At 45.5% G+C, this 14,835-nt stretch overlaps 1 protein-coding gene across 1 annotated transcript in view; it reads left to right on the plus strand.

Annotated features, from left to right (window-relative positions):
• insrb (insulin receptor b) overlaps nt 1–9,113 on the plus strand; it is a 109,717-nt gene extending 100,604 nt beyond the window's left edge. The window contains exons 15-21 of the mRNA XM_064331711.1: nt 268–335; nt 480–709; nt 988–1,098; nt 1,310–1,469; nt 1,673–1,802; nt 2,840–2,974; nt 3,672–9,113. Coding sequence (XP_064187781.1) covers nt 268–335; nt 480–709; nt 988–1,098; nt 1,310–1,469; nt 1,673–1,802; nt 2,840–2,974; nt 3,672–4,026 — 1,189 coding nt within the window. The 3' untranslated portion in view covers nt 4,027–9,113. The remainder of the gene's footprint in view (nt 1–267; nt 336–479; nt 710–987; nt 1,099–1,309; nt 1,470–1,672; nt 1,803–2,839; nt 2,975–3,671) is intronic.
• The last annotated feature ends 5,722 nt before the right edge of the window (nt 9,114–14,835 follow it).

Genomic DNA, 14,835 nt, shown 5'->3' on the forward strand with positions numbered 1-14,835 from the left:
TAGCAATGGGCCAATGAGGTTTCATGAAGTACCTAATAGGAGGAGTTAGTTAACTGTCAATCACTGACTTTGAACCAATCAAAATATTTTTCTCTCTACAGCAGAATAAAATGATTGGTTCACACCAGCGTGTGTCACTGATCCTGTAGCTTATGACGGCTGCACCCATCCCTGTTTTCCTGAAGCCCCATTCTCGCGTCGTTCAGACGCATCAGATTCAGAGCCGCGACCGTCCCTGACCAGTCTGAACTCCTTTTACTCTCACAGGCAGACCGACGGGCCCACTGGACCGCTCTACGCCTCCTCCAACCCGGAGTACCTCAGCGCCAACGACGGTAAGGCTGCGTGAACGCGTCCCTCCGTGCTCTCGGGGCGAGTTTAGCCGCCTGCTCGCACCCGGTGAGCCGGGCTCGTCTCCGGGGCGACTGCGTGCGTTTAACCGCTGTGACTCTCTCTCTCTCTCTCGCTCGCGCGCGCAGTGTACGTTCCGGACGACTGGGAGGTGGCCCGCGAGAAGATCACGGTGCTGCGGGAGCTGGGCCAGGGCTCGTTCGGCATGGTGTACGAGGGCGTGGCCAAGGACATCGTGAAAGGCGAGCCGGAGACGCGTGTGGCGGTGAAGACGGTGAACGAGTCGGCCAGCCTGCGGGAGCGCATCGAGTTCCTCAACGAGGCCTCGGTGATGAAGGCCTTCAGCTGTCACCACGTGGTGAGAGGCGCGCCGGGGACCCCCCCTTCTCAAACCCGAACCTCGCCGTTTCCACCGCCGCTCGGCATCTTCCCGTGCTCCACCGGCCGGGGCACGCCCCTGGTAGCCTTTGTGTAAACACCTGTAGCTAACCGTCGGTTCTGCTGTTTGTCTCGGGTGTTGACGCCAGTGTTTGGCTCAGTTCCTCTTCAGTTGAGTCACTTTGTTGTCGGGTGTTAACCCCAGTGTTGGGCTGAATTTCTGACCGCCCCCCCCCCCCCCTCTGTGTTTGCGTGCAGGTGCGGCTCCTGGGCGTGGTGTCGAAGGGCCAGCCCACGCTGGTGGTGATGGAGCTCATGACTCACGGCGACCTGAAGAGCTACCTGCGCTGCCTGCGGCCGGACTCCGAGGTGAGCCGCCCCAAAGCCCGGGACAGACGCACGCGCGTCCAAGCCTCCCCCTCTCTCTCTCTCTCTCTCCCCCTCTCTCTCCCTCTCTCTCTCTCTCTCCCCCTCGGCCCAAAGCCTAACGCCATCTCTCTCTCTCCTCTCTCTCCCCCTCGGCCCAAAGCCTAATGCCGTCTCTCTCTCTCTCTCTCTCCCCCTCGGCCCGTCCGCGCAGAACAACCCGGGCCGCCCTCCGCCCACCCTGAAGGAGATGATCCAGATGGCCGCGGAGATCGCCGACGGCATGGCCTACCTCAACGCCAAGAAGTTTGTCCACAGGGACCTGGCTGCCAGGAACTGCATGGTCGCTGAGGATTACACCGTGAAGATCGGAGGTAACGCCAACCCCCCCCCAGATACGTCCAGCTGGCAGGGACACCCAGGAGATTCAACAGTCCGGTGCTTTTCCTGCTGTTGGGGGCATTGGGGAACGCGGGAGGCTGTGTGATGTGAGGGTAATGGATGATCTGTGAGAGGATGGACACGGCTCTGCCAGGCCCACTCTCTAATCAGCGCTAATGCGCGTTTGTTTGTGCAGACTTCGGCATGACCAGGGACATCTACGAGACCGATTACTACCGCAAAGGCGGCAAGGGGCTGCTGCCTGTCAGGTGGATGGCCCCGGAGTCTCTGAAAGACGGAGTCTTTACTGCTCACTCAGACTGCTGGTGAGACTCTCCCCGACACCCCACTACAAAACCCTCTCTCACTCACCCCCACACTCACCCTCTCACACTCACCCTCTCACATTCACCCTTCCTCACTCACCTTCTCACGCTCTCTTTCTCACACTCACTCTCTCACACTCACCCTGTCACATTCACCCTCTCACACTCACCCTTCCACACTCACCCTCTCACACTCACCCTGTCACATTCACCCTTCCACACTCACCCTCTCACACTCACCCTGTCACACTCACCCTCTCACACTCACCCTGTCACATTCACCCTTCCACACTCACCGTCTCACACTCACCCTGTCACATTCACCCTTCCACACTCACCTTCTCACGCTCTCTTTCTCACACTCACTCTCACACTCGCTCTCTCACACTCACCCCCACACTCACCATGTCACGTTCACCCTTCCACACTCACCTTCTCACACTCACTCTCATACTCGCTCTCTTGTACTCACCCCCACACTCACCTTCTCACACTCACTCTCTCACACTCACCTTCTCATATTCACCCTCTGATACTCACCCCCATTCTGTTCACTATTTCAGGTCCTGTGCTGTTATTTGTACTGACATTCCAATTAACCTTTAAAACCAAGAAACAAAACTCAAGAAATGTATATGTAATTGATCCCTTTTATTACATTGGTCCATGATAACAACTAAAGATGTTTGATTTTTGACTGACCACATATTTTTATGGATGATCTCAACCAGCCAATTATCGACTAGCGGTAGAAGAAATTCCAATAATGTGCGTGCGCTATAATGCATTAAATATGGTCTCCCTCTCAGCTGAACACGATTGAAAGGGTTAAATTTGGTAGTGTAACATTTGCAAGCGTATAACTATGCATTTTCCCCCATCGTCTTTTTATATTTGCAAGCAATCACTCATTGGTTAAATTTTTTGTGAAAAGAATCTTTACTGTGATTGGTCAGTGCCGGTACTGTGATTGTAGCGCATCGTGTAGCGCTGGCTCGCTGTTTGTCCTCAGTGTGGGTTGGCTCTTTGTCTTTCAGGTCGTTTGGAGTGGTCTTATGGGAGATCAGCACACTCGCAGAGCAGCCCTACCAGGGCCTGTCCAACGAGCAGGTCCTCAAGTTCGTCATGGACGGGGGCTACCTGGACCGGCCCGAGAACTGTGCCGAGAGGATGTAAGCACACAAGCGTTCGATGGGGAACGGCCGTCATAGCTCTGGCTTTAAACGCTATCGTTGTGATGATGTTGTTATGATGTTGTGCTGTTGCTGTACGTGTTGTCACAAGGGCAGTATGCACCAGACAGGAAAACATTAATGTTGTTGAAATAATAATGTTCTTACACACTTTTCCTCTGGACATTCATTGAGAATTATCATGTGGAGTAAGATTCCTATTAGTACCCACCATTACATCAAATATCAAATATGAGCAAGCTCTACATGGAATCTTATTTTGCAGCACATTACTGATCCATCTTCAGAGCTGAGTTAATGTTAAAATCCTAAATCAGATCACAGTGCACGTCAGCAGGGGCTTGGACCTTTCTCAGTTTGGTTAGACGTGTTAATCACACTTCAGTGTGAGGCAGCCGGGCATCACATCTGAACTGATATGCACTTGCATTTCAAATGAGATTAGAACATTATTATTATTTTGACAACTTGTTGGTGTTTTTTTGGGTCAGTGTGCAAGCCCTGTCATTTCTTATTTCCACTTTTCTGGCCACTGCTGACTACAGTCACTGCTATGGGCCGTGCTTATCAAGGGCTGCCATACTTTTCCGGTCAGCCACTGCCGAGTCTAGTTTTGGGGGGGGGGGGGGTGACGCTGATTTAAATTTTTGGGGGGGGTCCCCGCTCTCGTCCGCAGGCACAGCCTGATGCAGATGTGCTGGCAGTACAACCCCAAGATGAGGCCCACCTTCCACGAGATCATCGAGATGATGAAGGAGGACCTGCACCCCAGCTACCAGGACGTGTCCTTCTTCTACAGCGAGGAGAACAAGCCGCCCGAGAGCGAGGAGTTCGACATGGACCTGGAGAACATGGAGAGCATTCCCCTGGACCCCACGTCCTCGTCGCAGCGCGAGGGCAGCCTGTTGAGGGACAATGGGCCGTCCATGGGCCTGCGGAGCAACTACGAAGAGCACGTGCCCTACACGCACATGAACGGCGGCAAGAAAAACGGCCGAATCCTGTCCTTACCCCGATCCAGCCCTTCCTAACATTTCCTCCCCCTCCTCCTCCTCCTCCTACTCCTCCTTTCCTTTCTCCTGTTTTGTAATTATAATTTTATTTTATTATTGTTCTCGCAGAGGCCCTTCAACAACAGATCTCAGGACTTTTTTTTTTTCCCTTTTTCTTCTTCTTCTCCTTCACAGCTGCCACAGCTCGATGACACGGGACGCAAGACTTTTTGTATTCGTTTAAAAAAGAAAGAAAGAAAGAAAATGCGTCTCGTAGCGTCATCCAGATAGTCCACTTCTCCTCTGTCTTTATTTTATTTTTTTAACAATTGCCAAGTTTCCAAGACTGGTCAATGGAGAAAAAAAAAACAAATTAAAAAAAAAAAAAAAAGACTGTGAACACAAATCCTCGACAACCAGAAGGCTGCTTACCTTCCACCTCTTCCGACTGTTTCATCTCTCCCCTGTGACGTGTCTGTCTGTGTTTTTAAATTACTTTTTTCAGAGAAAGTGGCCTTTTTTATCTGTGGCCTGTAAACAAGAGAAGTGTACATGCTTGTCTTCATTTCCTCTGAACAATGAAATAACCGTTTGGAACAGTTGGGCTGGCATGAACTCTCTCTTAGTACAAACGTCTATATCCATAGAGGAAATTTCTTTTTTTTTTTTCTTTTTTTTTTTTTGTTCTGCAGAATTCCAAACTTCATACATATTCAGTAGATGTTTGGTCATTAGTTTTAATTTATTTGCGTTATTTTCCTTTTTTCCTTTCTTTCAGTTATATGTCTATTCTCACATCACAGCTGAAGGATATTTAAACAGTTTGGACAAAAGAGTTCCTCAGATTGACCAATAGCTGCTGCTTTGATATATATTTTAGTGGGTATAGAATATTACATATATATACATATATGTGTGTATGTATATGTATATCAAATATGGTTTTTTGTACATAGCTGATATTTGTAATGTTTTCTTCAGAAGCTTTGCTGGTTATAGAGATGTTTTTACATTTCTGTCATTTATCTTTTTTATTTTTTCTAACCCAAAAATCACACTAATTCACCTTAAAACCTCTCTCTTTTATGTGCCCTCTGTACTGTCCAAAAGTCAGATGTTTTCTGGACACGTTTAGCCTGAAATGTCAGCCCAAAATTTTAAGACCAAATAAAATCCCGGTATATAACACGAGCGCGGTGAGCTATATTCACCAAGAGCGGGCGGAGACGAGCGGTCAGAGAACGGCGTCGCTTATCCCGGCACGTTGCAGAGGAGCGGTGGTCTCGCTTTATCAAAGCACACCGGCCGGTTTGTTTCTGTCGACATGGCGATTTTGTTTGGTCTTGGAGAGTTTGGACGATGCATTTAACTTCCACGTGTTGTCTTGTTTGTCGGTCGTTGTAATGGAGGCTGTCGTTCGTGATTGCGGTGAACTCTTGTCAGGCTGAGCGGTTGTGTCATAGTGTCTGCGCTTGCGCTGGTGGTGGTGTTTGTGGGATTGGGGGGGAGGGGGGGGTGTGTGCGATACAGACCTGAGAACCGGCTCAGTGCTCGCGTGCTGCCCTCACGCCGTCTTGTCTGTGGAAGTACTTCCTCCTTCCTGGTTTTCTGTTGTCTGCTTCCTGTCACTCACCGTAAATTGAGTCAGTCCCGCTGAATTCGGCAAGGCTTCAGAGGCACTTCCTAAAGAATAATTCTGCCACAAGCGCAACGCTACTTTTTTCAAGGAGATTTGATTGTATCGTCCCACATTCATGGAGGTGTGCGTGAACGGGAGTCTTCTTGTGTTGCTTGCTGGCATACGGAAGGGGAGTTTAGATTGGGGTCATCCCCACATTGTACAGTCGCTTTTGCATGGTCCTGTGGACCCCCCCATTTTAGTGCCCGGTCACCACAGCTGGTGGCGTAGCGAGGGGTTTGTGGGGTGAGGCTGTAGTGCAGTTGGGTCCAGGCTCTCTGTGAGAGAGGCGCTGGAGGGCTGAGAGTCCAGTACTGCCCGTGTCATCCATCTCTGCCACTCTCCTGTTCTCCAGGCTAACTTTGCCCCAGAGAGGAAACGATCAGTTTGCTTTCCTGTTGTCAGAGACCATTTCCCACCGCACCCGACCCCCCACCCACCTCAACCGCACACCCCAACACAAACTTCCAGTGAAGAAAGATTCCGTCTCCTGCTTCTTTCAGACACCTATTCCAGACAACCTATTTTTTGCGTTCAAAGCCTCAAGACATCAGTTTATTTGCAGCCGTGTTTCACTGCTGACGTAACTAAATGCTGCAGAGCAGTTACACCCGGTACCTTTGGCAGCGAGGCGTCGCTTTCTGTCTCGATACGCATCGCTGTCCTCTGTCCTGTTCAGATTCAGATTCCTTGTGTCTGTGGGTCTCAGTCCAAGGCTTTGGTGCTCTCAGATGAGCGAAGGTATTCCTTTACGCAGGCTTCACGGGTGAGCAGACTCTCCACTCCCTTCCCTCAGACGGTTAAAGAAAAGTGTTTCTGCTTTTAAGTAGAAATTGGTGGGAATCAACAGATGTAAATTCAGACTTAAAGAAAACGAGGCCAGGCCAGGCGTTCCGTACACATGCAAAAACATTCCTGTGAGCTTTTACCAAGATATAGCCTATTCAGTGCATCTTCATTATGCATGATTCGCAAAAACCGTACCTGTAAAAACCTCATTTACAGTATATTATAAACTCAAACTGTGGTGATTTAAGAAGTTGCTTTAATATGTAGAAATCAAGCCTATGCAATATTTCCATTGATGAACACAGGCAGTCCCTGGGGAAAATTGCATGCGTTGTAATCGCGTAGGTTTGATTGGTTTCTCGTCCCGAAGGCAGGATCGAGCCATTCTCTATCCCCAGCTTGAATAAGGGACAGTCTCGGAGGGAAACGCACGGGAGAAAAGGGGAAGTGATGTAATTTTTTTCTTCATATCTAAAGCAGTGAGCCGCGTTAGTGTCGTTGTAGGTGCGTTGTGCGAATCGTGTTCATTAGTTTCCCATCGTTTGCACGTTCTGTAAATGGCTGACGCATTGACATCGCCGACAGATGTACCCGCTGCGCGCCTCTCCCTGAGCTTGTGTGCACTCGCGTGCTTTCGTGTGCACACATACGCACTAGCGACCTGTGGTATACGCTGTGGGAACCTTGCTCTTCCGTTCACCAGCTCTTATAACCGCGAAACCTGACATAACCTTGTCATGCCACACTTCCTCTGGTTACCTCTCGAGTTGATCGGCAAGCTGCATTTAAAGAGCAAGGGTCGGATTCGAGGCGTGTTTTTCTTGCTTGCTCGTGTGTAAATGTGTGTAAATGCGACTTTCAGCCGTAAGCTAGTGAAAACAAACTTGTATCGCAAATTTAAAAATGAATATGGCGCATTTAGTGGCAGCGGTAGACCTTACTTTTGGTTGACACACATACTGAGTCAATCTCACATTCAAACGCAGCCTATGTATTTCATTCCCATGGGTAACTTCAGCCTGAGAGACGGTCTAGTGGGGCAAATATTGATGACAGGAAATCTTTTTCTCAGCACAAGGAGGTTGTTTTGGTTCTGTTTACTGTATCAGTCGGATGTGCGTGACAAGGCCTGCCAAGTTCATATCACCCTAGCTGTGCTTTCATAATGAGACTGATTGAGACTGACTCCACTTCATAGGAAATGCAGTTCTACTGGCCTACAGCTACACTCGTCTCTTGTATTCTTTCTCTTTTTGCTATGTATATACTGTAAAGAATTTATCTTATGTGGTGCCTAGGTCTCTTTTTTAAGATCAGAAAAATGTACTCTAAAGGAATACCCTCACAGTTCTACATACACTACAGTAGCAGAAAAATGTCAAATATATATATTTGAAAATACAAAAGAAATCACAATTTTGTAATTCAAAGGATTATCTTATATTTGGAAAGACAGATATTAATATTTTATTTATTTTAATATGATATTAATTGTAAAAAAAAAAAACCCAATTAGCATTTTTAAAAATGTTTTTTAATAAAATCAGTAGGTTAGGTTAAAAAAAAAACGAAAAGGAGTTGAGCTACAGGTGAAAAGGAGGGAGGTGGTGCGATTTGTTTTTTCGTTTGTTGTTTTTGTTGTTTCTCGTGCGTTTGTTCGTTTCGGGCACAGTCTACCTCATTGTGTTGTGAAATTTCAGTAAGAGCCCGGCTCGTCCCTGGATGCCGCACGCAGTATTCCAGTCCTGGTCTTCAGTCAGCACACAGGGGTCAGGGAGTGCAGCGCTTGTCCTGTCAATCTAGACACTGATATCATCGCCTTCCAGCCAAGTCCAAATTCCTCTCGCCAAGACCTCAAGAATGTTCATCTGTCTGGAGACGGAACACAACTTTTTGCTGTCTCTGAAAGGGAAAAAGAGTACGCTGATTTGACATTGATTATTTCCCCCCACAAACAGGCTAAGAATTGGAGAAAAAAAAATCTTTTGTTATACCATGTTTGAGCTGTACAAAGTGTAAATTGTCTTTTCAATCGAAGCAATCTGATTTTCTCAATTTGTTGCATTCAGTCAATAATCTTGTTCAAATTCTATATTTATATTGGCAACAATAAGATTTTATGCCATAATTATTTGTAAGACCATGTTTATTTATGGTAATTGGCAATCGATATTACATTTGTTAATTCAAAAATTTACAGTACAATCCTGAAGGTACTGTAAATCTGTGCCATAATTTAGTGTGAGAACACTTTATGAAAACAAGGTGGACTGACCGTTAAGATGAAAAAAATATACTAAACTGAAGTGGATTTGTGGCCATTTTGAGGTACTGGTCTGCGTGTCTAGTTGACGTCACTTGATGTTGTTTTATATTGTACGCTATGCTCTTGTTCTGTTTATTCACCTGTTCTCCGCAAACATACTGGGCTTCACGCAGGCCTCCTGCGATATGAGATTTATATTTTATGAAGAGCGCGTCAAGCTCCTTTTGGATTAGCCGTTTGTTAGCTACACCGATCCTGTTGAAAGCCTGGTTGCGGCTTCTAAGCTTGGCTTCTCCCAGCAGCCTCTGCCTCAGTCCAAGGTTGAAATGTGTTATAGCCAGAACAGAAGATGTCTGTCATTTGTTTAGACGTGCTGTAGATAGTTTACTGGAAGACACATGCAAAGAAAAAAAAAACCCTCAGCTAATTTTGTGAAAAACAGCTAAAAAAGCTTGGCAAGGAGCGGACTGTTTTCGGAAACTATCGTACAAAGGGCCCTCTATCAACAGTGTGTCTGGGCTGACCCTAAGTGCGTCTGTGTCTTGGAGCAGGAACTTACCCCCAGTCAACAAGCCTTTAGAATTTGTCTCTCGACTAACACTGACCCCGACACCCCCCCAGGCGGGTTTCCGAGCTACAGAGACAGCCTGATGAACGTGTCTGTTCCCCCTGCTTGTAAATATTTGTCGAATACTTAAAAAGAGATGTGTTCTGTGAAAAAACTGAAATATGACCGTTTGCTTTTTCTCTGGATGGAAGGGCTAGCAGAGTCCCGTGTCCATGAAGCATATCCCATGATTAGCAGTGCGTGAAAGACGCTGCTGAAATGTACATAGCTTAGGCCACACCTCACTATTATCTCACTAACTTGTAAATAAGGGCGTTTTGAAGCTTCCATGAACATCCACAATCACCAGCTAAGTGTCACTATGACCTCGAAAAATGGCAAGCGACAACACTGCAGTACCCTTTTACATCTCCTGCAGTGACTCACCTGGGCAAGCATTCAAAATAAAATAAAAAATGAATTTAAAAAACTGTTCCCCATGAAGGTGGGCAAAATAAACTGAAATCTCAGTCTCAAGATATGGGGCCTTCGATGTGTGGTCCAAAAAATATAATTCTTTATTTGTTTTTATTTGTCATTTGTTTTAATATAGTGTTTTTCTTTTCCTTTTTTTTAAACTGTGAATAACAAGAATCACCTGATAGAAATGCCAAGGTTGGAGGATATGAACACTGCATGTCTCCCGAACTGACGTCTGCTAACTGAATATTCCCAAAGAGATTTGTACTAGGACAATCTTGTGTGCCATAAAAAAGAAAAAAAGAAAAAAAATTTTGTTGAAAAATTGATGTTGTGATTGAAAATTTCTCAGGGAGGCATGTGCTGGGAGGGAGTGAGAAAGCAACCTGGCAAAGTCCCACGCTGGGGGGGTATGATTTAACCCTCCAAACTTTTCCCTTCAAATGATTTTTCGATGACGAGCTTTCCCTCCGTTGTTAGCATTGCTGTGATTTGAGGCCTGCTGGGAAACGGAGCAGCAGAGCAGACGAGCGTGTGCAGCCAGTGCGGTGACCCACAATGCATTGCACCGTCTCGCATGCCCCTCTCAACCACACACCCCACACTTAAATCCCCCGGATTGGACAGTCTTCAAAACCTTCCTCTGGAAAATAGAATAAAACCGCTTTGTCAAAGGAAATACTGGAGTATTACCATATTGTGCTTTTTAAGACAGAAGAGAGACTTCTTTATTTGTACTTACAGAAAAAGGCCAATTTTAGGTTAGCACATCTTTCTGCTTGGCTCAATATTACTGTATTTGGATATGTGAATGATTTTTCAAGATAAAAAAAAAAAAGTTGAACTTGTCTCTACTTGGCTAAGCCTGGCTTGCTTTGTGCATGAATTGAACCATTATAAACTTGTACATTTGTCATGGCTGAGACTCCTCAGAGTGACATTATTTCGATTCCACTCCCCCCCCCCCAGCCCCTCCCCCAGCCTATACAGCACAAGTCTTAATTTACCAGATTTGCAACATTTAATTACAGGACATATCATCAAATGCATATTATTCTGCATTTTCCAATGTAAATGGAAACGTTTCCCCCAAAACAAGAAGCACTTACATTTGGGAACCCCTGAGCTTGTTTGAACTCTAATGTCCTGAAACCAGTTTGACAGAGCAAGTTAGAAATGCAACGCAGGTTGAGATCAAGGCATTATATGTATTGTATTGTTTTTAAAGTAAGGAAGAAAAAAGTATTACATTTTAGAGATGTTAATTTCTATTTTTTTAGCCAAAATAGGGAGGGCAAATACAATGACTTTTCTGACTGTAAACTTTTACTACTCTTGTACATTATTAAATTTAACATTTAAATTTGTTATCAATGTATATAACTTTTACTAAATAAACCAAGTTTGATGTCCTTTGCTCATGACGCTACCCCACTTAGAAAAGAGCATAAAAAAGACTCATTGGATATGTAGCCTGACCTTTATCTGACCATTTCTCACCTCTCCTTTGTTTGTTTCCCCCGTAGCTCGGTCTGTGCACCAGCTTATTCACGAGTTTGCTGTCCAAGAGTGAAAGCTAAATAAAATGCAAATTTGTATCCCCTGTAAAGTTTGTATATCACCCACTGCAAGTACGGAGAAATTATTGCTCAGCCTTTTAACGGCCTTCATTAAGTGACACGTTCTGTTTTATGTTCGCTTTTCAATGTGGAAAACTGGAAAAGACCACTGGGCACTCCAGGAAGGGAAATGCAAATCAAGCAATTAGTCAAATGAAATATTTATGCCAGGAGAAGATGCAGTCCTGGTGTAACGTGGAGGCACTGTTAGTGACCGTTTTACATGGGCCCGAACAGAGTGAACGCCACACACAGTGCATGTATGCTTTACCGAGCTGTGAGGTGCCACTCGTCTGTAATTTCATGAAATGTGTGTGATTGTAAATGGTATGCCAAGACACAACCACTTTTAAAGCATTATTGGTCAAAAACTGTCCATCTGAATTTTTTTACGGTGGAATGCGTCTTGGCAGAGCACCAAGTTGTCTTTGTCTTTCTGTATTAAAGGTTTAGTCAATGTTGCTGAAATGTGACCATGTGACTGCGGGCGGGTGCTCGGATGAGAATGAGGAGGGGGGGCGATGGGGTTAGCTTTAGGGGTCAGATGGGCGGGGCCTCAGTGGTCTGCTCCAGTTTACACGGCAACAACTAATGTATTTTGCCCCTGTGCGTCTCTTTATACATGGAGTTCTGTACTGTCATTGGTTAAATCTTGCCATAGTTTTATTTGTGTTCTGTAATTGCTGCTCCCTTTCTCTGTGCACATGGATAGTCCCAGAATGCTGTGTGTAGTCGCAGGATACCTCTTCATTTAATGTATGTCATATATTGTATAAGATATATTGATATACTATTTACACATCATATATACCTTGTTTCTCATATATACATATACACATGTATACTTTCACGTGTAAATGTGTATATGGATTGCCCACACACAAACACAAGCATCCCCACACTGGATCAAGATGTGCTTTTATCCATGTGTTTATTCTATATATCATATTAACAGTCGCCTACATGGACACACACACACACACACACACACACACAACACACATATGTACAGGATCAAAATGTGCCATGATTAAATACCGCTTGACAATTTATTTTTTCTATGTTTTCAAGTAGAGCCAAGCAGTGACATGTACAGAAAATGTTGGAATGATATGAAAATAAATCTTGCTGTGTGTAAATTATTCAACAATTAACTGTTTATATTAAAATTATGAATAAAATTATTGGAGAATATGTTTCTTGTGGTGCTGCTTCCACCATGTCCCTGAGTCCCAAAACGGAATATGGGGCCCTTGTGGCATTCCAAGGGTAGAAACTCCTTTGGGTTGAGCTCATGACATCTTATTTTAGTGAGTGTAACGGGTGCAAAGGGAGGTGCTGTTGGGTGGGGGTGGGTCTAGTCAACATAAATAAACAGGTGGAAAATGCTTGACTGCAAATGCAATGATTTGCTTCAACCACAAGAGGGCACTGCTGTTAATACTTTAGAGAGGTCCCTGGCAAAGCGGCAAGGCTTTTCACATTAGCATTTGATCTGGGAGTTAAAACAGTCAAAACAAAACCTCTCTGCAGCATTGCCTTATACAGAGCTGTCTCATCCTTTGGCCTCAGGCACACTGCAGTATTTGTTCTCTTTTTATTCTCATTAAAAGTTGCGGTTGTGCTACAGCATGCCAGACCAAATGTTTTCTTTCATTAGGTTAAAATTGCAAGATAGCTGAGAGGTGTCAACAGTGCTGGTTTTCTCTGCAGAGACTTGTGAAATTATCACCTCCGATAAGTGAGCCTTGCTGTCTGACGGCACCTTCTCAGGGTTGTGGCTGCTTTTCTCAAGTACAAGTTGTTTCTTACTCCTTTGAAAGGAGAACACGAATTTCAATTTGAAGGCTATATATTTTATGCAATACATTTGAAGACTTTTGTTGAATGCAGTACCTCGGATAGACATGCCCTACTTTCCATAAAATATTTTCCCATGGATTCCCGAGCACGGGCAATCTAAGGTGTCAGCCAAATGCTTTCTACACAGGCAGCCTTTCCCCCTCCACCGTCCTCTCCTACCCTGCCCAGAGCTTGGTCTTGTCCATCTCTACGCTGCCATTGTTAAAGGCCCTGTGCAATTAAAACCACCACCATTCTTAATATTTATACAGAATATAAAGAACCAATGTGAAACAATGCTATAATAGTAAATCTTTTTTTTATTGAGTTGAGATTTGAATTGTGTTTTTTGTCCTGAAAGCCAGTGAGTTCTAATACTGTCTTCCCTTAGAGGATTTGGTACTGGTCTCCTGGAGTTCATGCTGCATATGTTCTCAGCATAGTTATTTATGTTTTAGTCAATCGGCCAAACGTCCATTCAATGAACTGCTAATCAAAAGTGAAATTGAAACTACACAAAGGGCATGTTGTCAGACCACAAGCTGTCGTGTTTAGAAATGACACACTTTCCATCAAAAAGATACTTTCATTTTCCTGTTTTAAATTAAGTGCAAGTCTTTATTTTGTGGTGTCATGGACTAATTAAACGAAAGACAATACGTGATTGCACTGGGTCCTCTGCCACAGGTCATTCTCACTGCAGATCCAGACCTGTGCACCCTGCCAAATGCTTGGCTCCGTTTGGAGCTGACTGGGCTGAGGCTGCTCTGTGCTCTTGGCACTGCCCTGTCCCCGGAGATTTGGTGAATGTGCGGGCGATTGGGTGCGGGCGTGTGTGAGGGCGTTGTTAGGCTGACCTCTCAGTGAACTTTTCGCACCCTTCTGTCCACACGGCTGGCCCTCGTGCACCACACTCTTTCCTGACCGCTCCGGCCACTCCGCTGATATCTGCGGCTGTCGGTGACGTCCAATCAGCTGCTTCCTTGTCTATCCACACCAGGGATACTCCACGCAGAGAGGATCCGGAAGGACCCGGATTCGAACTCGGCATCTCCTCCTTGCGAGTGCAACAGTGCTAACCACTATGCCACCGTGCCCGCACACCAGGTGAGTGTAATCTCTGGGCAATCAGTGGCCTTATTAGACTGTGGACTGTCAGGCAGAAGTGAAAACCCGCCATACTACTCATCTCGAGGGCCAGATTTGAGTATTGCCAGATCTGAGTGTCGAATTCTAGTGGGCTCCCAATGATTAATATAGTCACGTGACCTGGTGGTAGCCTTCCGTTGGCTTTTTACATGCCGTTGGAGGCAGTCTGGATCTGATGTCACAAGACTAGTCCCAAGACCATGACCTGCCCTGGTAGTTACTGTTGTCAGTCCAGTAGAACATAATATATTATGAAGAACCAGCCCTACTCTCCTGCCGGTCTACCCGTTCCTAGTTGGTTTCTCTTTGACTAAGCCTGGTTTTTCACCATCTTCCTGTTTTCCTCTCTGGGCTTCCCCTCTTCTCCTTGCACATTCATGTCTCTGGTACATCTCATGATTTACCCGAGACAGCAACCAGCTACATCTTCCTTATGTCATCCTTGTCCCTTGATCTAGGATCCTGTGACTGCCGGGAA

The sequence above is a fragment of the Anguilla rostrata genome, chromosome 4 (assembly GCF_018555375.3).
Source record: "Anguilla rostrata isolate EN2019 chromosome 4, ASM1855537v3, whole genome shotgun sequence".
Classification (NCBI taxonomy): Eukaryota; Metazoa; Chordata; class Actinopteri; order Anguilliformes; family Anguillidae; genus Anguilla; species Anguilla rostrata.